Here is a 21940-nt window from a genome sequence, read left to right as displayed (position 1 = left end):
TATGGTGTTATTTGCACCCACCTCAAAATAACTATTTATGAGGTCTTCTTTTTTCAGAAACAACTACACCAAGATATTTCTGGCAAGGGCCTGATTAAATGAATCTACCATAACATTCTTATATTTACCTGAAAGGAATATAGGATGTATCTCCAAACATTAATATTCTATATGCTTCTTCTGGAGTTTTCCCCAAATATATAACCTACATTTGAAGAGAGAAGAAAAAGGCAAGTTACTTCTAAATAAAGATATAGTACTGTCACTGAGAAGTAAGCTTTGTACAATCTTCAGCCAATCAACTGAGCCTGATTCTCTAGCCTTCCCAAGGATCCTATAAGTCGCCCACTACCCAGTCAGTGAATTCCCCTTTTGTTTAAATCTGCTGTCCTAGCTGGTTTCTGCTGCTTGCAGAGCCCTGACCAACAACTTTTTACAACAGCCTTTTGTGGTAAGAAGTATAGCATTTCAAGAACAGATTTTCTAAATCAAGATGTTAGACTGAGCACATGCTTTTACCTCGTCCTTTCTAAAAATACACCGAAATGATAGTAAAGAAGTGTGTGGGAGATGGGGATAGGGGATGGATTGGGACTGGGACTGGGAGGAGGATGAGAGCAACATAAAAGCAGAACAAACATTTTTATTAACTCCACCCATTTAGATTTAGCAACTTACAATATTGTACGGGTTTCCTATAAAACTTCATTTGTTTACTATTATCATTTGCTTCTTTTATCTTCAGAACTACGTTATGCTTCAATTTTTATCTGGTAGAATACTTCAAGTGAATTCTTCAGCATTTGAGGTCCACAGTTGGTGGATCTTTTTGTATTTCCAAAGTATCTTGTTTTCTGCCCTGACACTGGACTATGTATATGATTTCAGGTCTGCAGTCCTTTTCTCTCAACAGTTCATAGATGTTGTTCCACTGTCTTCTCATTTCCAGTATTGCAGAAGTATTTTACTAGTCTCATTCTCTTCTCCCCCTCCTCCTCCTCACAAGCAACCTGTTCTAGAAACTTGGAGCTTGAGAATGTCCACTGGCATCCCTCTAAATAAGTCATCCCCCTAAATAAGTCATCCCCCAGCCCTAATTAAGTTTGCCTTGGACTTTCTGACCCTCACTCTATCCGAAGGCACATCTTTTTTCAACTCAGAATCTTCTGGCAGGACATTTTCCACCCATACATGGAGGCAAGGGGTGAGAGAGGCCACAAGCATTAGATTTGGCACACATATTATTACCCAAATTCAATTCAATTCTTAAGCTTACTTTGGGATAAAATACACTTTAAATTTTGACCAGTAAAAATAAATAACTAAAAAATTTAATTACAAACTTTTTATCTCCATTATTTAAATTTATATAAATGAGCTGTTTCTTCAACCAAATTGTGAACATTCTGAAGTAGGAACCCATGTCTTATGTTTCATTGTAACTCCAGATTCATATTGGGTTGGCCAAAAAGTTCATTCAGTTTTTCCATCCCATCTTACAGAAAAACCAAATGAACTTTTTGGCCAACCCAATACCTTTTATATGGACTCAGATTCGATCCTTAATTCATTGAACTTAAATCTACTTATAATAGTTAGGAAATTTTAAAATAATTGATAAAAAGTTAATATAAATATATCATTGGATTAAGAAAAATTATAAAAATCAAAGATCCAGCAAGAATCTTTGAAACTTAGAGAAGGATATATCTTAAAACAAGTCAGCTTCCAGAGGGCATTTTATCAATTTTGTTTTAAGACTCATAAATGGAAATGTTTACCCTGGTTTCTGAAAATGATTTTATCCCATTTAATCTAATAATACAGAACTATAATTAACTATACAGAACCTTCTAACATTTATCTATAGCAGCATACAAACCCACAAAGAACAATCAATCCCAAGAACAAAGGAATGCCTTCTTACCTAGTATCAAACAAATTTTCAAGTACAATATTACTGACTCAGAGAAGGTTGTAATTTATCATGAATTAACTAATCAAAATCATCTATAATTGCACTCAACATTATATTTATCTATATATTACTTATTTAGATCTTTAAGGATCAATCTATCAATTGACTTTCTATTGTCTTACTATTTATTTGGAAATAGAGCATAACAGTTCCTTTAAGAAAAACTAAAAAGTCTTTTAAATCTAGTGCCCCCCCCCTTCTCTACATTTACTCATTCTCTTCTAGTCTCCAACCTGCTTCCTTTCTCTTCTAAGACTTAATGAATAACTTTAGGAAAGCCTTCTCATTTCCTCATTCTATTTTAGGACTTCTTAGCAGGACTCCTCCAAAAAATTTCCTCCAAAAATAAACAACAACAAAAAACAAAACAAAACAAAATCAAATAAAAAATACCTTGAGGCCAATGAGGGTAAGAATAGGATTTGATTCACTGATGTACGTATATACATACATAATATAAATAAATTAATTAAATGAAATCCAGAAACCTCATTCAGATTTTCCCTAAATTTCTAATACGAACTTCTCTCAAATTATATAAACTTTTTCTTAAGCACCAGGTTAAAGATAATTCCTCCAACTCAAGATTGCAGTTCCTTGGTTTCTTTAATTACTAAAATTGCAATGGTATTATTTCCTTCTAACTTTCAAAACAGAAATAGTCTCTAATACATTAAATAATTGTGGGTTAGCCTTGGAATACAAATTCAGTTCAAAAAACCCAAGAAAAATGTAACATTTTTTCCTATGAGAAACAAAACCTATATTCCTAGTGATGAACTTTTTAAAAACATAACCTTTAAACCCAACTGGGGAATGCTTATACATAGAGATTTTAGGTACAATGCAATAAGTTGAAGGAAATTTACAGATTCAGAATAAGTTTTTTACATAATGCTATGGTCCAAATGTTTCTGTCCCATCCAAAATTCATATGTTGAAATCCTAACCTCCCAAAAGTGATGGTAGTAGGAGATGGGGCCTTTGGGAGACAGCCATTAGAGTGAAACCCTCGTGAATGGGATTAGTGTCTTATAAAAGGGACTCCAGAGAGATCCCTAGGCCCTTCCACCATGTGACAGCCCTCATTGGACCATGCTGTCACCCTGATCTTGGGCTCCCAGGCTCCAAAACTGTGAGAAATAAACTTCTGTTGTTTAAAAGCCTCTGGTATTTTGTTATAGCAGCCCAAAAGGACTAAGACATATAACAATCAAAGAAATGTTTGCTAACAATCTATAATTCTTAATTTTACACCCACTCATCTTCTCTAGTCAAAAGCCCTTCCCCATTAAAATTATTATAAATTTGTTACTTGAGAAGAATCCTTAAAATGGCTCCTATATTAGTTCTCAAATTAGTAAACTCTAAATCAATGAGATTTTATGATGCATCAGTGTGATCCCAGCAATTTAGAAGTTATGTGCTTCTCAAATTCTTTTAGTGTATTTTCATGAAAAGCTATATATATAGAATGGCCACTCTAACTGCACATTGCTGTCCAAAAATAGAAAACAAGAGATGAACAAGAGAGATACTAAATAGCTGTGGTAGCCAGCTTCCAAGACAGCCCCAGAGATGCTCATCTTCTGGTATTTCCACCCTCAATGAATAGGTCACCACTGGGTAAACAATAGGATACTGCATTAATGGTAGAGTGTGACACCTGAAGCTAGATCACAAGGACGTTGTGGCTTTTGCCTTGCTTTCTTTAGGACTCCTCACTCCAAGTAAATCAGGTTCTTGTTTTGTGAGGGCAGCCCATGTGGCGAGGAACTGAGGCTCCTTGCCAACAACCAGTGCTAACTAGCTGGGCATGTGAATGGGCCATTTGAGCAGTGGACCCTCCAGCCCCAGTCAAGCCTTCAGATGACTGCAGCCTAGCCAGATCCAGAAGCAGACCCACCCAAGTTAGCCAATCTCAAATACCTTCCCCATGGAAACTGTTTCAGAGAACATTAATTGTTGTTTTAAGTCACTAAGTGTTGGTGTAATCTGTAAGGCAGCAATAGATAATACAGCAGGTAACACAGTAAAGAGTGAGCAATTGATCATTTCAGTTTGTTGAAAGTAGGTAAAATTTTTAAAAATGTGACAAGTGCAGAGATGTAAAAGTAAGGAAGCCCCGTGGCTTAGGAAACATGAGTAAGGAGAACCTGCTGTCTCTCTCCAGGGTAAGGAATCTCTCTGAAGGAGCAAAAGGCAGTCTCACAGGAAAAATAAAATACTGGGATAGAAAATACTTAGGAAGTTGGTAGTGCTTTTCAAAGTCATGACACAAACTTTCTTGGTTTTGTTTTTTGTGGGTTTTTTTGTTTGTTTTGGTTTTTTGCTGAACAATATTGTAGCAATTAGGATTCCACTGCCCCCATTTAAAAAATTACCATCTGCCTAACCCAGCCCTTGTGAAAAACTTCTGATCTTGGATTGCTGATCGATGTTTCAAAACCTAGGAGAGCCTCAAGTAGCAATGGATAAATTAGTGGACTGAAACAAAAAGATCACAACTTGATCATGTATAGTTTTAATCCCGACAATTCAGGTCTCAAATAATAAAGCCCAGTTATTTAGACATGTACTTCTCATTTCTATTCTTCCACAGAACATTTTGAAGTTTAACCTATGTACTTAGAGAAGCCTCTGGTAGAGTTTAAAAAACCAAAACATTGAGGGGGACCTTCAAGATGTTGGACGAGTAAGACATGGAGATCACCTTCCTCTCCACAAATACATCAAAAATACATCTACATATGAAACAACTCCTACAGAACACCTACTGAACACTGGCAGAAGACCTCACTCAGACTTCCCAAAAGGCAAGAAACTCCCCACGTACCTGGGTAGGGCAAAAGAAAAAAGGAAAAACAGAGACAAAAGAATAGGGACAGGACCTGCATCTCTGGGAGGGAGCTGTGAAGGAGGAAAAGTTTCCACACACTAGGAAGCCCCTTCACTAGTGGAGATGGGGGTGGGCTGGGGGGAAGCTTCAGAGCCAAGAAGGACAGCACAGCAACAGGGGTGCAGAGGGCAAAGTGGAGAGATTCCCACACAGAGGACTGGTGCCGACCAGCACTCACCAGCCTAAAGCATGTCTGCTCACCCGCCGGGGCGGGTTGGGGCTGGGAGCTGAGGTGCGGGCTTCGGAGGTCAGACCCCAGGGAGAGGACTGGGGTTGGCTGCATGAACACAGCCTGAAGGGGGCTAGTGCGCCACAGCTATCTGAGAGGGAGTCCAGGAAAATGTCTGGAACTGACTAAGAGGCAAGAGACCATTGCTTCGGGGTGCGCAAGGAGAGGGGATTCCTTCCCTGTCTGCCCACAGTAGGCAAAGTACCACCTAAACGAGCTCCAGAGATGGGCACGAGCCGCAAATATCAGCTCGGACCCCAGAGACGGGCATGAAATGCTAACGCTGCGGCTGCAGCCACCAAGAAACCTGTGTGCAAGCACGGGTCACTATCCACATGCCCCCCACCCCCACCCCTACCCAGAGCCTGTGCAGCCTGCCACTGCCAGGGCAACTTCCCCAGGAGAACACACGGTGCACCTCAGGCTGTTGCAACATCACGCTGGCCTCTGCCGCCACTGGCTCGCCCTGCATTCCAATTATAACTACCATACCCCTCCCTCCCCCGGCATGAGTGAGCCAGAGCTCCCTAATTAGCCGCTGCTTTAATCCCACCCTGTCTGTGCGGGAACAGAAGCGTTGGGGCAACATACACGCAGAGGTGGGGCCCAAACCAAAGCTGAACTCTAGGAGCTGTGCGAACAAAGAAGAGAAAGGGAAATTTCTCCATGCAGCCTCAGGAGCAGTGGATTAAATCCCCACAATCAACTTGAGGTACCCTGCATCAGTGGAATACCTGAACAGACAACGAATCATCCCAAAATTGAGGTGGTGGACTTTGGGTGCAACTGTAGACTTGGGGTTTGCTGTCTGCGACTGACTTGTTTCTGATTTTTACGTATATCTAGTACAGATTTTAGTGCTTATCATTGGTGGATTTGCATATTGGTGTGGATGCTCTCTTTTTTTAAAATTACTTTTATATTTTTAATTTTTTAATTTTTTAATTTTCATAAATTTATTTCTTTATTTTTTAAATTATTTTCTTCTTTCCTTTTTTCTCCCTTTTCTTCTGAGATGTATGGCTGACAGGGTCTTGATGCTCTGGCCTATTTGTCAGGCCTGAGCCTCTGAGGTGAGAGAGCCAAATTCAGGATACTGGACCACCAGAGACTTCCCGGCCCCACATAATATCAATCAGCGAGAGCTCTCCCAGAGAATTCTGTCTCAACGCTAAGACCCAGCTCCACCCAATGACCAGCAAGCTCCAGTGCTGGACGCCCCATGCCAACTAACTAGCAAAACAGAAACACAATGCCATCCATTAACAGGGAATCATACTAAAATGCCTAAAATCATAGTAAGTTTACAGATACCCCAAAACACACCACAGGACACAGCCCTGCCCACCAGAAAGGCAAGATCCAGCCCCACCCACCAGAACACGGACACCAGTCCCCTCCACCAGGAAGTCTACACAACCCATTGAACCAACCTCACCCACTGGGGGCAGACACCAAAAACAACAGGAACTACAAATCTGCAGCCTGCAAAAAGGAGACCCCAAACACAGTATGTTAAGCAAAATAAGAACACAGAGAAATATGCAGCAGATGAAGGAGCAATGTAAAAACCCACCAGACCAAAAAAATGAAGAGGAAATAGGCAGTCTACCTGAAGAAGAATTCAGAGTAATAATAGTAAAGATGATCCAAAATCTTGGAAATACAGTGGAGAAAATACAAGAAACGTTTAACAAGGACCTAGAAGAACTAAAGAGAAAACAAACAATGATGAACAACACAATAAATGAAATAAAAATTCTCTAGAAGGAATCAATAGCAGAATAACTGAGGCAGAAGAATGGATAAGTGACCTGGAAGATAAAATAGTGAAAAAAACTACCACAGAGCAGAAAAAAGAAAAAAGAATGAAAAGAATTGAGGACAGTCTCAGAGACCTCTGGGACAACATTAAATGCATCAATATTCGAATTATAGGGGTCCCAGAAGAAGAAGAGAAAAAGAAAGGGTCTGAGAAAATATTTGAAGAGATTATAGTTGAAAATGTCCCCAACATGGCAAATGAAATAGTCAATCAAGTCCAGGAGGCGCAGAGAGTACCGTACAGGATAAATCCAAGGAGAAACACGCCACGACACATATTAAACAAACTATCAAAAATTAAATACAAAGAAAAAATATTAAAAGAAGCAAGGGGAAAGCAACAAATAACATACAAGGGAATCCCCATAAGGTTAACAGCTGATCTTTCAGCAGAAATTCTGCAAGCCAGAAGGGAGTCGCAGGACATATTTAAAGTGATGAAAGGGAAAAACCTATAACCAAGATTACTCTACCCAGCAAGGATCTCATTCAGATTCGAAGGAGAAATTAAAACCTTTACAGACAAGCAAAAGCTAAGAGAATTCAGCACCACCAAACCAGCTTTACAACAAATGCTAAAGGAACTTCTCTAGGCAGGAAACGCAAGAGAAGGAAAAGACCTATAATAACAAACCCAAAACAATTAAGAAAATGGGACTAGGAACATACATTTCGATAATTACCTTAAATGTAAATGGATTAAATGCTCCAGTCAAAAGACAGAGACTGGCTGAATGGATACAAAGACAAGACCCATATATATGCTGTCTACAAGAGACCACTTCAGACCTAGGGATACATACAGACTGAAAGTGAGGGGATGGAAAAAGATACTCCATGCAAATGGAAATCAAAAGAAAGCCGGAGTAGCAATTCTCATAGCACACAAAATAGACATTAAAATAAAGACTATTACAAGAGACAAAGGAGGACACTACATAATGATCAAGGGATTAATCCAAGAAGAAGATATAACAATTATAAATATATATGCACCCAACATAGGAGCACCTCAATACATAAGGCAAAGGCTAACAGCCATAAAAAGGGAAATGCACAGTAGCACAATAATAGTAGGGGACTTTAACACCCCACTTTCACAATTGACAGATCATCCAAAATGAAAATAAATAAGGAAACACAAGCTTTAAATGACACATTAGACAAGATGGACTTAAGCGATATTTATAGGACATTCCATCCAAAAACAACAGAAAACACTTTCTTCTCAAGTGTTCATGGAACATTCTCCAGGATAGATCATATCTTGGGTCACAAATCAAGCGTTGGTAAATTTAAGAAAATTGAAGTCGTATCAAGTATCTTTTCTGACCACAACACTATGAGACTAGATATCAAGTACAGGAGAAAAACTGTAAAAAATACAAACATATGGAGGCTAGACAATACGCTACTAAATAACCTAGAGATCACTGAAGAAATCAAAGAGGAAATCAAAAAATACCTAGAAACAAATGACAGTGAAAACACGATGACCCAAAACCTATGGGATGCAGCAAAAGCAGTTCTAAGAGGGAAGTTTATAGCAATACAATCCTACCTCAAAAAAACAAGAAAAATCTCAAATAAACAACTTAATCTTACACATAAAGCAACTAGAGAAAGAAGAACAAAAAAACTCCCCAAATTTAGCAGAAGGAAAGAAATCATAAAAATCAGATCAGAAATAAATGAAAAAGAAATGAAGGAAACAATAGCAAAGATCAATAAAACTAAAAGCTGGTTCTTTGAGAAGGTAAACAAAATTGATAAACCAGTAGCCAGACTCATCAAGAAAAAAGGGAGAAGACTCAAATCAACAGCATTGGAAGTGAAGATGGAGAAGTAACAACTGACACTGCAGAAATACAAAGGATCATGAGAGTCTCCTACAAGCAACCATATGCTAATAAAATGGACAAATTCTTAGAAAAGCACAACCTTTAGAAAAGCACAACCTTGTAAGAAAGAATCAGGAAGAAATAGAAAATATAAACAGACAAATCACAAGCACTAAAATTGAAACTGTGCTTAAGAATTTTCCAACAAACAAAGCCCAGGACCAGATGGCTTCACAGGTGAATTCTATCAAACATTTAGAGAAGGGCTAACACCTATCCTTCTCAAATGCTTCCAAAATATAGCAGAGGGAGGATACTCCCAAACTCATTCTACAAGGCCACCATCACCTTGATACCAAAACCAGACAAGGATGTCACAAAGAAAGAAAACTACAGGCCAATATCACTGATGAACATAGATGCAAAAATCCTCAACAAAATACTAGCAAACAGAATCCAACAGCACATTAAAAGGATCATACACCATGATCAAGTGGGGTTTATTCCAGGAATGCAAGGATTCTTCAATATATGCAAATCAATCAATGTGATACACCATATTAACAAATTGAAGGAGAAAAACCATATGATCATCTCAATAGATGCAGAGAAAGCTTTCGACAAAATTCAACACCCATTTATGATAAAAACCCTCCAGAAAGTAGGCATAGAGGGAACTTTCCTCAACATAATAAAGGCCATAGATGACAAACCCACAGCCGACATTGTCCTCAATGGTGAAAAACTGAAACCATTTCCACTAAGATCAGGAACAAGACAAGGCTGCCCACTCTCACCACTATTATTCAACCTAGTTTTGGAAGTTTTAGCCACAGCAATCAGAGAAGAAAAGGAAATAAAAGGAATCCAAATTGGAAAAGAAGAAGTAAAGCTGTCACTGTTTGCAGATGACATGATAGGATACATAAAGAATCCAAAAGATGCTACCAGAAAACTACTAGAGCTATTCAATGAATTTGGTAAAGTAGTAGGATACAAAATCAATGCACAGAAATCTCTTGCATTCCTATACATTAATGATGAAAAATCTGAAAAAGAAATTAAGGAAACACTCCCATTTACCACTGCAACAAAAAGAATAATATATCTAGGAATAAACCTACCTAAGGAGACAAAAGACCTGTATGCAGAAAACTATAAGACACTGATGAAAGAAATTTAATATGATTGAAACAGATGGAGAGATATACCATGTTCTTGGATTGGAAGAATCAATATTGTGAAAATGACTGTACTACCCAAAGCAATCTACAGATTCAGTGCAATCCCTGTCAAACTACCAATGGCATTTTTCACAGAACTAGAACAAAAAATTTCACAATTTGCATGGAAACACAAAAGACCCCAAATAGCCAAAGCAATCTTGAGAAAGAAAAACGGAGCTGGAGGAATCAGGCTCCCTGACTTCTGACTATACTACAAAGCTACAGTAATCAAGACAGTATGGTACTGGCACAAAAACAGAAATATAGATTAATGGAACAGTATAGAAAGCCCAGAGATAAAACCACACATATATGGTCATCTTCTCTTTGATAAAGGAGGCAAGACTATACAATGGAGAAAAGAGAGCCTCTTCAATAAGTGGTGCTGGGAAAACTGGACAGCTACATGTAAAAGACTGAAATTAGAACACTTCCTAACACAATAGACAAAAATAAACTCAAAATGGATTAAAGACCTAAATGTAATAAGGCCAAACACTATAAAACTCTTAGAGGAAAACACAGGCAAAACATTCTATCACATAAATCACAGCAAGGTACTTTTTGACGCACCTCCTACAGAAATGGAAATAAAAACAAAAATAAACAAATGGGACCTAATGAAACTTAAAACCTTTGCATAGCCAAGGAAACCGTAAGACAAAAAGATGGCCCTCAGAATGGGAGAAAGTATTTGCAGACAAAGCAACTGACAAAGGATTAATCTCCAAAATATATAAACAGCTCATGCAGCTCAATATCAAAAAAACGAACAACCCAATTAAAAAGTGGCCAGAAGACCTAAATAGACATTTCTCCAAAGACGTACAGATGGACAAGAGGCACATCTATTAAGATGCTCAACATCACTAATCATTAGAGAAATGCAAAATAAAACTACAATACGGTATCACCTCACACGGGTCAGAATGGCCATCATCAAAAAATCTACAAACAATAAATGCTGGAGACGGTGTGAAGAAAAGGGAACCCTCTTGCACTGTTGGTTGGAATGTAAATTGATATAGCCACTATGGAGAACAGTATGGAGGTTCCTTAAAATACTAAAAATAGAACTACCATACAACCCAGCAATCCCACTACTGGGCATAATCCCTGAGAAAACTATAATTCAGATAGAGTCATGTACCACAATGCTCATTGCAGCTCTATTTACAATAGCCAGGACATGGAAGCAACCTAAGTGTCATCGATAGATGAATGGTTGAAGAAGATGTGGCACATATATACAATGGAATATTACTGAGACATAAAAAGAAACGAAATTGAATTAGTTGTAGTGGATGGACCTAGAGACTGTCATACAGAGTGAAGTAAGTCAGAAAGAGAAAAATAAATACCGTATGCTAACACACATATATGGAATCTTAAAAAAAAAAAGTTCTGATCAACCTAGGGACAGGACAGGAATAAAGACGCAGATGTAGAGAATGGACTTGAGGACATGAGGAGGGAGAAGGGTAAGCTGGGACGAAGTGAGAGAGTGGCATGGACATATATACACTACCAAATGTAAAATAGATAGCTAGTGGGAAGCAGTTGCATGGCACATGGAGATCAGCTCAGTGCTTTGTTACCACCTAGAGGGGTGGGATGGGGGGGTGGGAGGGAGGAGATATGGGGATATATGTATACATATAGCTGATTCACTTTGTTATACAGCAGAAAGTAACACAACATTGTAAAGCAATTATACTCCAATAAAAATGTAAAAAAAAAACTACACAAGTCATCATATCTCAGAGTTAAGTATAACAAAAGATATTTAAATTCCAACCCAATAAACTAGTAAACTATTTTTTTGACAGAATTTGCAGTATTTTTATTTTTATTTTTTTTTTAACATCTTTATTGGAGTATAATTGCTTTACAATAGTGTGTTAGTTTCTGCTTTATAACAAAGTGAATCAGTTATACATACACATATGTTCCTATATCTCTTCCCTCTTGCGTCTCCCTCTCTCCCACCCTCCCTACCCCACCCCTCTAGGTGGTCACAAAGCACCAAGCTGATCTCCCTGTGCTATGCGGCTGCTTCCCACTAGCTATCCATTTTACGTTTGGTAGTGTATATATGTCCATGTCACTCTCTCACTTCAGTAAACTATTTTCAATTATTCTTCAATGAGAAATGTCACAACGTTTCCCATATTTAATTATTTTCACATCAGCCATATGACATAGTCATTCCAATGCCAAGAACTCGATTGATCTTTTTTAAAGAAAATCACTCTATCCAGATTAACATAGAATTTTCATGAATCTATGCAAGTTGGAAACAGGCTTAAAGATTCAACTGCTGAATAAAAAAGGTGAACAGGGAAAAGATTATATATAATAAGCAATTTTATGTGATAAAGTAAGTAAATAAGATAAAATCACTCTCACAGCTCCTGCACAAATACCAGTAAGAAAAGAAAAAAGCATAAATCTCTCTAAAAAATTCAGATGGCCTTATATTTCAATAGTTTTAACTTCTCAAATTACTTTTATTTGTATGTATAGTATGCTGGTATAATGATTCTCAATTTAGATAAAAGGAAACTGGAACTCTAGAGTAGCAAACACATCTTTACCAAGGTCAGACTAATAAATGTGAGGGAATTGGCCTTGGGTATAAGCACACATGGATATATTCTACGTGAGTGGCAGGGACTTTTTTAAGACAAAGCAAAAATCTTGATTTTTAAAATAAAGGCACCTAATTTGTAAACACTGGCAAAAACAAACTACTAAATATAAATACTCTGAGTTATATAAAGCTGGCAGGCTACTACTTTCTAACCTCTGGTGTTAACTGCTCACCCAAGATCACACTGCTTGTTATTGATGGAAGAGGGCCTACTGCTCAAGCCTTATTTACAGATAAGAAACCATACTATGTTAAAAGAAGTACTGAAACAAGAATGGGATCCAAAATTACACAGAACTTAACAGATCTGCAATCAAAGATCATAAATGGTCAGAGGGGCCATTTCTCTTTACTCTTTCCCTAGACTTGTTAGCCCCTAGCAAGTCTCACAGGCAGCTGAAATATCAGATGGGCTCAGTAAGGTGAAAAGGGAAGTAAAGTTCTGATGAATGATGGTGACGACAGCCAGCTGCCTCCACGACAGGGCCTTTTCCTATGGCAGGGGGCCATGCTGGCCCCTTTCTGTGGCTCTGGTGCACCTCACACTGCCTGGTGTCTGGTTGCTATTTACCTCTGCCTGGTTGCTGTTTGCTCTGCCTTTCACAGATACCCAGGAAGGGTGTTTGCCCAGGGATGGGTGTTTACAAAGACTTTGGCCATCCCACCGGGTTCTGTCTTCCAGTCTCTGTTGCCCTGTCTAGACTGCTATTTGCTGAACTGGATTCCCACCCACTGCTTCCAAGTCCTCTCCCCTCAGCATTCCTTGTCTTAAGTTCTTGTCTAATGCCTTCACCCTGCAGCTACCTTAACCCAGCATTGAGTACTCTGAGTCCAAAATAATTAAATCATTAAGAAAAATGGACAACAGGTTCAAAAGATCATCATTAAGTAACAAATTAAGCCCCTGAGCTCTTATTACAACTGCTGAAGCAATCTCAAATTCAATGCAATTTAGGATTCTACTCAGATTGCTGAATTAATATATTCCTAGAATTTAATTAGTATCACAGTTTTTAGTATAAGTGTTTACAAGGCAAACCATTCTGAAGGCTATAAAAATTGCTTAAAATAAAAATATAATACAGTGATACATTTTAAACAGGGAATCTATATGTTACCACAATTAGCTCTACCAAAGTAATCTATTGAACATTATAGGAGGGCAAATTTGCAAATTATGTACCAACAGTTTGCTTGTGTCATTTATTTTACACTCAGGATGCTTTAACCACAGAAAACTGTTAGAAACAATGGTTAATTTCCCAGGCAAGCCCTCAAAAGTACATTTAACCTATAGAAGAACTAAGTACTAGGTATCTATAGGAAAATATAAATGCTGGGGCAGTAAGATGTAACCAAAGTTGATAATCAGTAAGATACAATGGTAACTTTCTTGTTTTTTAATATAAAAAGCAGATTTAAGGTGTAATAATGGTAGACAGAACCAAAAAAAGAGAAAGAGAATGACGTTTAGTAAATGCTTAATTTGTGCCAGATAGTCTACCAAACTGAAATTAAAAGCTAGCTCAATCTGTAAATCCCTAAACTTCATCCCCCATACAATGGCCTCTTCCAAATAACTGTTCGCAACTAGGTATTAATGTTTGAACCTACTGGCACAGTGGTTAAGAATCCACCTGCCAATGCAGGGGACACGGGTTCAATCCCTGGTCCGGGAAGATGCCACATGCCACGGAGCAACTAAGCCTGTGCACCACAACTACTGAGCCTGTGCCCTGGAGCCTGTGAGCCACAACTACTGAAGCCTGCGTGCCTAGAGCCCGTGCTCTGCAAGAGAAGCCACCGCAATGAGAAGCCCGCGCACAGCAACGAAGAGTAGCCCCCACTCGCCGCAACTACAGAAAGCCCGCGCACAGCAACGAAGACCCAAAGCAGCCAAAAATAAAATAAATAAATTTATAAAAATAAATAAAAGTCTAGTTGTAAGTTCAGCTACTTCAATTCTTGATTTTAATGGCTGCTGTAACTAAAAAAGATACATTACCATGATATGTAAATGCAAATGCAGGAATGATTACACTTACTTTTTTAATCCCATTCAGCAATGATGTGCATTTGGTTAGTAAATTTCCAACTTCCCAAATGCTAATCAGGTGTTGGGAAAGTGCTGCACATTTTAAAAATGTTTAGCAAATGAGTTCAAAACCCAATGAAACATTATTTAAATGACTTTAAATAGGGTTTTAAAATTTTGTTTTGTGGCTATTCATGTAATACTTCAAAAACTGGTGATTAAAGGGAAATGGCCACTCTTTCTGCCTTCTCGGTAGGAAAATTGGTTTCAGGGTAACCAAAGAGCCCCAACTGAATGAGGGAAAGCTCAATTTCCATAAAAGTAAGCCAGTTAATAAGTGACGGAGGAATGAAATAATTAGAAAAATGTTATACTGAAACCCTAATAAAATTATTGATTCAGGCAAGTATGATCAATTGTTGTTTAAAACACCAACCTGCATGGTTGATGGGGAACTGAATATACAAACAGTTCCAAAATAACACCACACAGAATGCTTAAATCATAAGGAGAAAACAATATATTGATTACATGTCTTCTTATGGGATACAACATATCCTACGAACGCACACGCCTATAGGTAAAACTTCCAGTTCACAAGAAATACAAAGAATGGAGAAACAAGTTAAAAAATACCATAAAGAAGAAATCAGAGAAATTCAAAAGGTGGAACTTTCTACAAGAAAATAGGTCTGGCCTCTTTATAAAAATCAGTGTTAGCAAAAAAGGACCATGTGTGAGAGAGATTAAGGACACAACCACCACATGCAATGTGTGGTCCTGGATTAGATATTGGTTTGGACACTTTGGATCAATTGAGAAAAACAAATACAATCTGGGTATAAAGATGATAAAACATGAACTAAAATGAAAGAACAGATCACTAACTAAAAAAATCAGGTGATAAAACTATACTGGTGAACATATCCTGCTTCTATAAATAAATATAAAAGTATTTTTTAAAGGAAGTTTTTCTAAATTTCTCAAGGGTCCAAATATGGGTTTAGCACATGACATTTTTTATAGCAAAATGACAACGTTTCAAACTTTTATTTTAGAAATACACTCTCAATCGTGAATTTGTTTTGAAAAGCACTTACTTTGCCACTTAGAATTTCACCTTTACTTGAAATGACGGGTTAAGTACCACCACCCCAAAATCTGGTTAGGAAACAGCCACTATCACAACAGGGTAGCAAACTTATTATTTTGTAAAATGATATGGTTCACTTACCTTTTTGTTAAAAAAAAAACCCAAAAAATCCAGTTATCTTTTATGTTCCTCAACTCTTTTATGGTGAGTGGTACAAAAAGATTTTTAGTTGCACCCTAATTTGTTACCCAAGAATCTACCATTTCAGATAGTTGGCAAATCCATTTGCCAGGCCACATAAACTGTAATATTTAGAAATACAATGTATTTGAAAAGTATGGGCATGTCAATCCTATTTTAAGTATTTGAGTATTTGAAGTATTTATACAGCCTAACCTCTTCTGTTTTTAAGGTAAAAAAATAAATATAATTACTAACACTTTATTCTCTCACTCTCTCCACATCCCCTATTAGGTCCTTTTGAGTACACAAGAATGAAGGGAGAATGATTCCTTTCAGAGGCCCAGAGTTTAAAAGGACAGAGTCAGTCCTTTTAAATAGAACCAGTCCATTTGGAATACTTCCATCCTGTCTGTACTTCCTCCAGACTTTTTGTTTTTGTTTTAGTATTACTACACCATCCTCTAAGTCAGTCATTAAAAAGACTTATTATCTCCAAAATTCCTCAAACAACTCCAGAAAAGGTCATCAGGCCTGAAGATCAATTTTTAGGGAATTCTCACTCTTCTCTACAAATCTTTAATCAGAGGATCCAATAGACTTCAACCAGATTTAACCTACACTACTTACTTACTTTGATGTTTAATCTTCTGGGGTATCCATATCACGTCTTGACACTCCTTTCCTACTATTAATAAACCTCCTCTTCTTAGAAGTTTTTCTCCTGTTTCCCCACCTAGTATCATTACAGCTCCAAGCTCCTACTTTAGCCAGCCAGTCATGGTGCAAAGACATTTACTACAGCCAAGAGCTGTAAACCTCCTGCCAAGCTGGCTTCTAACTGAACAGATGAATGAACTCAAGTTCATTACTTGAGTCCAAATTGCTTACCTGGCACTTTCCTAACCAATCAAATCAGTGCTAACCTGGGAGTGTAAAATCCTGGAAGGATTTCTAAATCTAAAATATATTAACTGTAGAAAAATAAACTTCTGCATGCCAAAATACAACCATGAACAAAGTCAAAAGGCCAACATCAAACTAGGAACAAGCACGCTAACACATTTTCAATCAGTATGCCAAGGGGTTTCTGCTTTTTCACTAGCTATAAAAAAACAACAGCAACAAGATCTAAAAAGAGAGATTTCTTATCTATAAAATTATCAAGTGTTTTGTTTCTAAGACAATGCTTGGTTTGCATGATGCCCACAGCTACCCTCTAAGGGGTTCTTTCACAACAACTTACCAACTTACCAAGACCCCACCATTTTAGGGACATCTTCATCTAACAAAGTAAGACAAATGACTGACTCCAATGCAGCTCAGGCAAGCTCTGTGTGCTCTGCTCAGGAGAACGTTCTCTTAGGTGGAACTACTTCAGCCATCCAGATTTTCTCCTGGGCAGTGTAATGACTTTTACTGTTACACCAAGGGCCATTTCTCCATGGTTCCCTTTAATACTTTATGAACACCAAGAATTCTGGCTGTGTCCCTTTTCCTGTAAAGCTGTCACAATTTACTCTAATCCATGGCATTCCTCTCCCCAGTGACTGGCCAAGTAATGGGACCAATTACCCCAGTTAAAACAGCTACCTTCTCCATTCTTTTTCTTGGGACCCTGCAGAGGCTCTTTCCACCCACCCTCCCTGCTCAGGATTTTTGCTGCTAAGTACAATAAACATCAGGAGAGATGACAAAAACAAACAAAAGTCCTTATCTGGGTAAGCTTAAAAAAATCAATTTTTAAGAGATATAATCTACAATCTGTGTTTCATACAGAGATGATAATAAAACTTAGTTATTTCAGAAACATTTCTCTCAGTTACTTTTGTGAGCACAAATATAAAAACAAAACCCAAAACGGCCTTAGTCATTGTTAATGATATACCTTAAACGTAGAAAAGGAAACTACCCAATTTTGAGGTGCAATTTCAACTAGTACCACCAAATTTTGGTCTTATCATTGTAAATTCCAGACGTTCAAACTACATGTCAGAAAATTTTAAAAGAAAGCATGACAGAACCAAGTAGCAACCTGGGAGAAGAAAGAACTTACCTCAAGAACTCCAACACCAATCCTTTTTTATCTGGAATAACTACTCGATATTCTTCTCCACTGAGTAGAACAGCTAGCTTCCACACCATCAAAAACATGAGGAACACCACTCTGGAGGACCTCTTAGCTTATTCAGGAAAACCTGTTACTTAGGTACTCCTGAAGATGAATGCAGGCACTAGATAAAATCTGCCTCTAAATAACCACTTTCCATGATATTTACAAATAAATGAAATTCATAACTCATGAAATACTGGCTATTCCAAAGCATACTTCCAATGACCCAAAAAGACCAACCACTCAATGTTGTATGTAATCTACACAGTATGTTACCCATTTTCCTACAGTACCAACAAGCCATGTCCTTATGGCATGTTTGGATGTGTTTAGAATCACACCTTATTTAGGAAAACATTGCCTGTATTCAAATTATACAGCATTCTTACCTCATGTGATACACTTTTGATGTTTTTTGTTTTTGTTTTTTTTTAAATCAATTATTGGTCCTGATTCCACCTTCACAACTTTACTAAATGGATCATGAGTTAATAAAAACACAGATTTGGGGCATTATTTTCTAATGTTAAGTGCCGTAACACATAAAAAGGTTTTCACACTAGTTGGTCAATTTTCTTAAAAATAGACTTTTTTAGAGCAGTTTTAGGTTCAGAACAGCAAAACCGAGTAGAAGGTACAGAGATCTCCCATATACCCCTTCCCCCCTCCATAGCCTTTCCCAGTTGGTCAATTTTTATAAAGCAAAACATGTTCTTTCTGGAAAGAAATCAAGATGTCTGAGAAAAAGTAATTTCAAAATTTCAACCACAAATTTAAAGTACCACTGTTGTACGTATTTTCACTAATACGTTAGAAAAGTAGTTAAATACTTACCATATAGCATCCAACAAGGAAAGCAGCATTTGCCTGTTTTCTCTGGTCAGGGCCAGTAAAATGAATAATTTTCTTCCTCATCATTGTAATGGACTGCATAAAGATAAACAGCTGTTAGTATTTCCTTTCTAATTTCAAGTTTTCTAAAACTTTATTTTGCGATTAAAATAAATTCCAAACCTCACAATGTTGAAACATTCATATTAGCAAGACTTTTAAAAAGATAAACTTTGATACCCAAAAAATACCATGTACCTTCCCATAAAAGACATATCCTTGGAGTAGAACAAATGTACAATTAAAGGGTGGGAGAGGAGAAACCTGAAACTAATATGATATCATAAATCAACTACACTTCAATTTTTTAAAAAGGTAGGAGAGGAGCTACGAACAGATACAATTTAAGTATAGACTACCTCTGAAAGAATACATAAAAAGCTGGAAAAGGTAGTAGGAGAGACCTTTTCCTTCCTTTTCCTACTGTCTGACTATTTTTGTTAATCTCTTCCCAAAACCTTTAAGTTAACATCAAAGGATATAAAAACGGGCAAAAATAATTCATTCTGTTAGAAATCAGGATAGTGAATGGGGTAGGGAGGGGTGGAGTGAGGAGGGTGGTACAGAGATAACCAAGAGAGCATAAGTGGGCTCTTCTGGGGTGTTGCTAATGTTCTGTTCTTGATCTGATGATCCAGATGATTATCCATGTATATTTAGTTTGTAAAATTCATTGAGCTGTATATTCATGATCTGTACATATTTCTGTACATACATTGTGCTTTAATAAAAAGTTAAAAATAAAAAGGATATGGAATTTAAAAACCAAAGGAACACATGATTTATTAGCTCTTCCTCACCTGTACTTCACTAATGTGAGTAGACATGTTTCAAGTAAGGGTAAGAAACAGGATATATTCAGTTGAATAAGCACAGTATTCTTTTGCTTCTGTGAGCCAATGTTTGGGTATTTCAATGATGAATGTTACATATTTTCTTTTAGTTGTTTACACAGAGTAAGAAATCCAAGTTGATTTAAAGAAAAACAACAACAACAACCCAACCGGCCCTCAAGCAGCATACGCACAAGACACTCTTAATACAAATTCTCAACACACTTTTACCACTATTAATTGAATAGGAATTAAGTTTCAGTCAGGTGGGATGGTCAACACTGCAAGCTGTTCTGGTAAATAATTTTTTTTTTAAGTTTGAAAAAAGGACAGATATATTCTTGGTTGACCCAAAGGATAAAAGGATGGCCAAGTATATTTAAAACAAACAAACAAAAAACTTTCAAAATTAAAGCAAAGGAACACAAGCAGGTGAAAAGGAAATTACTTTTAGCTTCTCAGCCCTGTATGAAACAAAAAACTTGCCACTGGCAACTGGAAAAATGGAATGGGGGGAACATAAATACCCAAGGCCACAAATGCTTATATTCCTGTTCTGGGGAGAAATAAAGTCCAGAAAGAAGAGTCTCCATCTCTGTATACATCTCTAGTGAATATAAATTTAATAAAAAAAAGAAAAAGCAACGCTGCAACTTCCTTTTTACGTATTAGTAACTTCTGACAGATGCTTCTAGCATTTATGGTGTGGAATTTTAAGTTTGATGTTCAAGGGGAAATAGATCTGCCTTGCTCACCCATAAATTTTTAGTATAATTTAATTTTTAATTGAAAATGAATTTTATTTCTGTGTAGCAGTCTAATAAGTAAGCAGCTGAATAAACTTGTTTTTAAAAAGCACCTGCCCCCAAATCCAGTATTTCTACTTGAGAATATACAGTGACTCTTAGAATTGCTAGCAGTATATGAACACCTTTTATTGTACATGACCAACAATTCAAAGTTTTTTTAAATAAATGAATAAGGTCTAAGTTCAAACTAATAGTAATACACTCTTACAATTCAGTGATAGAGTCTTAAAGACTGTATGCTGTCTGCCCTTGCTTCTCTGCTCCTTAATCGTATGTGTAAAGGGTCATAGTGAAGAGTCACAAGTAGTACAATATCATGGGAGATTCAAGGTATAATGAAATAAAGTAAGATGAATCCAATTTCTCTTAGTTTTCCTAACACTCCCTATCAAAGTGAAGGCAGAAAGAACAATGACCAAAGGAAGGAAAGCTCCTCTTGTTAGGTGACAGTTCCACTCGCTCAGACAATAAGAGGTTCACTTTATTGACCATCTGCACTTTGGCTTTTCAAGTATATGAGCATCACCAATCCAAACCAGAACCAAATGACCCAAACTTAAGCCATTCATCAAAACTCTGGAAAACAAATAGATATACTATGACTTTATAAAACAATAAACCACATGTATGTCTCAAACATCACTCCAGTGAAAAACATGAGAGTTCCTTTTTAAAAACAGATTTCCCTTCCTCCCTGCAAGATCAGGCTAACAATGATTACTTAAGTGAAATCTTCCGTAAGGAATACTTTACCTTTAATTTCTTATTAATCTTGCAGCAATATCTGTAAACCATTGCTAGATTGAGTGGTCCAAAATCTGCGTAGAAGCTGCAAAAATGAAAAATAAAAATGTGTATGTATATTCCAGATGTTGAATATAAATGCCTTTTTGTAGCTACAAGATCAAAATAAAGCAAGAAAGCACACACCAAATTATTATAGGTCACACAACTTAAAGGTACTGCCTTAGTAATGGAAGAAATACTCTGGTAAAAGATGACTTAAAATACATGACAAGTGTTACAATGCCTAAATCTAACCTCAAATAACAAATAAAAATACTTTCTGAATAAAAAAGCTGTTTTTCCACAAATATTTTTCCACTGGCAAAAACATAACATCTTAGTACACTAGTTTATATCTCATTATACTGTAAACTATTAGAATTTCAAATGTAAATTGTTAAATTTAGGAAGGTTCTTTCATTCTGATTTTTTTCCCTAAGGATCTATTTTATTACCAAGGGTTAAAGAAAAAAGTATCCTGCAACTAACAGTCAACAGATTTGTAATGTTCCAATTTTATAAACATACCTTTAGATTCTTCAAAATAAAA

The 21940-nt window shown here is 37.0% G+C and overlaps 1 protein-coding gene across 9 annotated transcripts in view; it reads right to left on the bottom strand.

Moving 5' to 3' along the window:
- CDC14B (cell division cycle 14B) overlaps positions 1-21940 on the bottom strand; it is a 100989-nt gene that overhangs the window by 32329 nt on the left and 46720 nt on the right. For all 9 annotated transcript variants that reach the window (XM_082611106.1, XM_082611105.1, XM_082611101.1 and 6 more), the window contains exons 3-5: positions 21358-21433; positions 18906-18998; positions 129-205 (exon numbers count right to left, since the gene is read on the bottom strand). In XM_082611106.1, coding sequence (XP_082467232.1) covers positions 129-205; positions 18906-18998; positions 21358-21433 — 246 coding nt within the window. The remainder of the gene's footprint in view (positions 1-128; positions 206-18905; positions 18999-21357; positions 21434-21940) is intronic.

Source organism: Mesoplodon mirus, assembly GCF_964341445.2.
Source record: "Mesoplodon mirus genome assembly, chromosome: 1".
In the NCBI taxonomy this organism is placed as follows: Eukaryota; Metazoa; Chordata; class Mammalia; order Artiodactyla; family Ziphiidae; genus Mesoplodon; species Mesoplodon mirus.
Note: the sequence above shows the minus strand (reverse complement) of the source record. Positions and strands in the feature narration are given on the sequence as shown.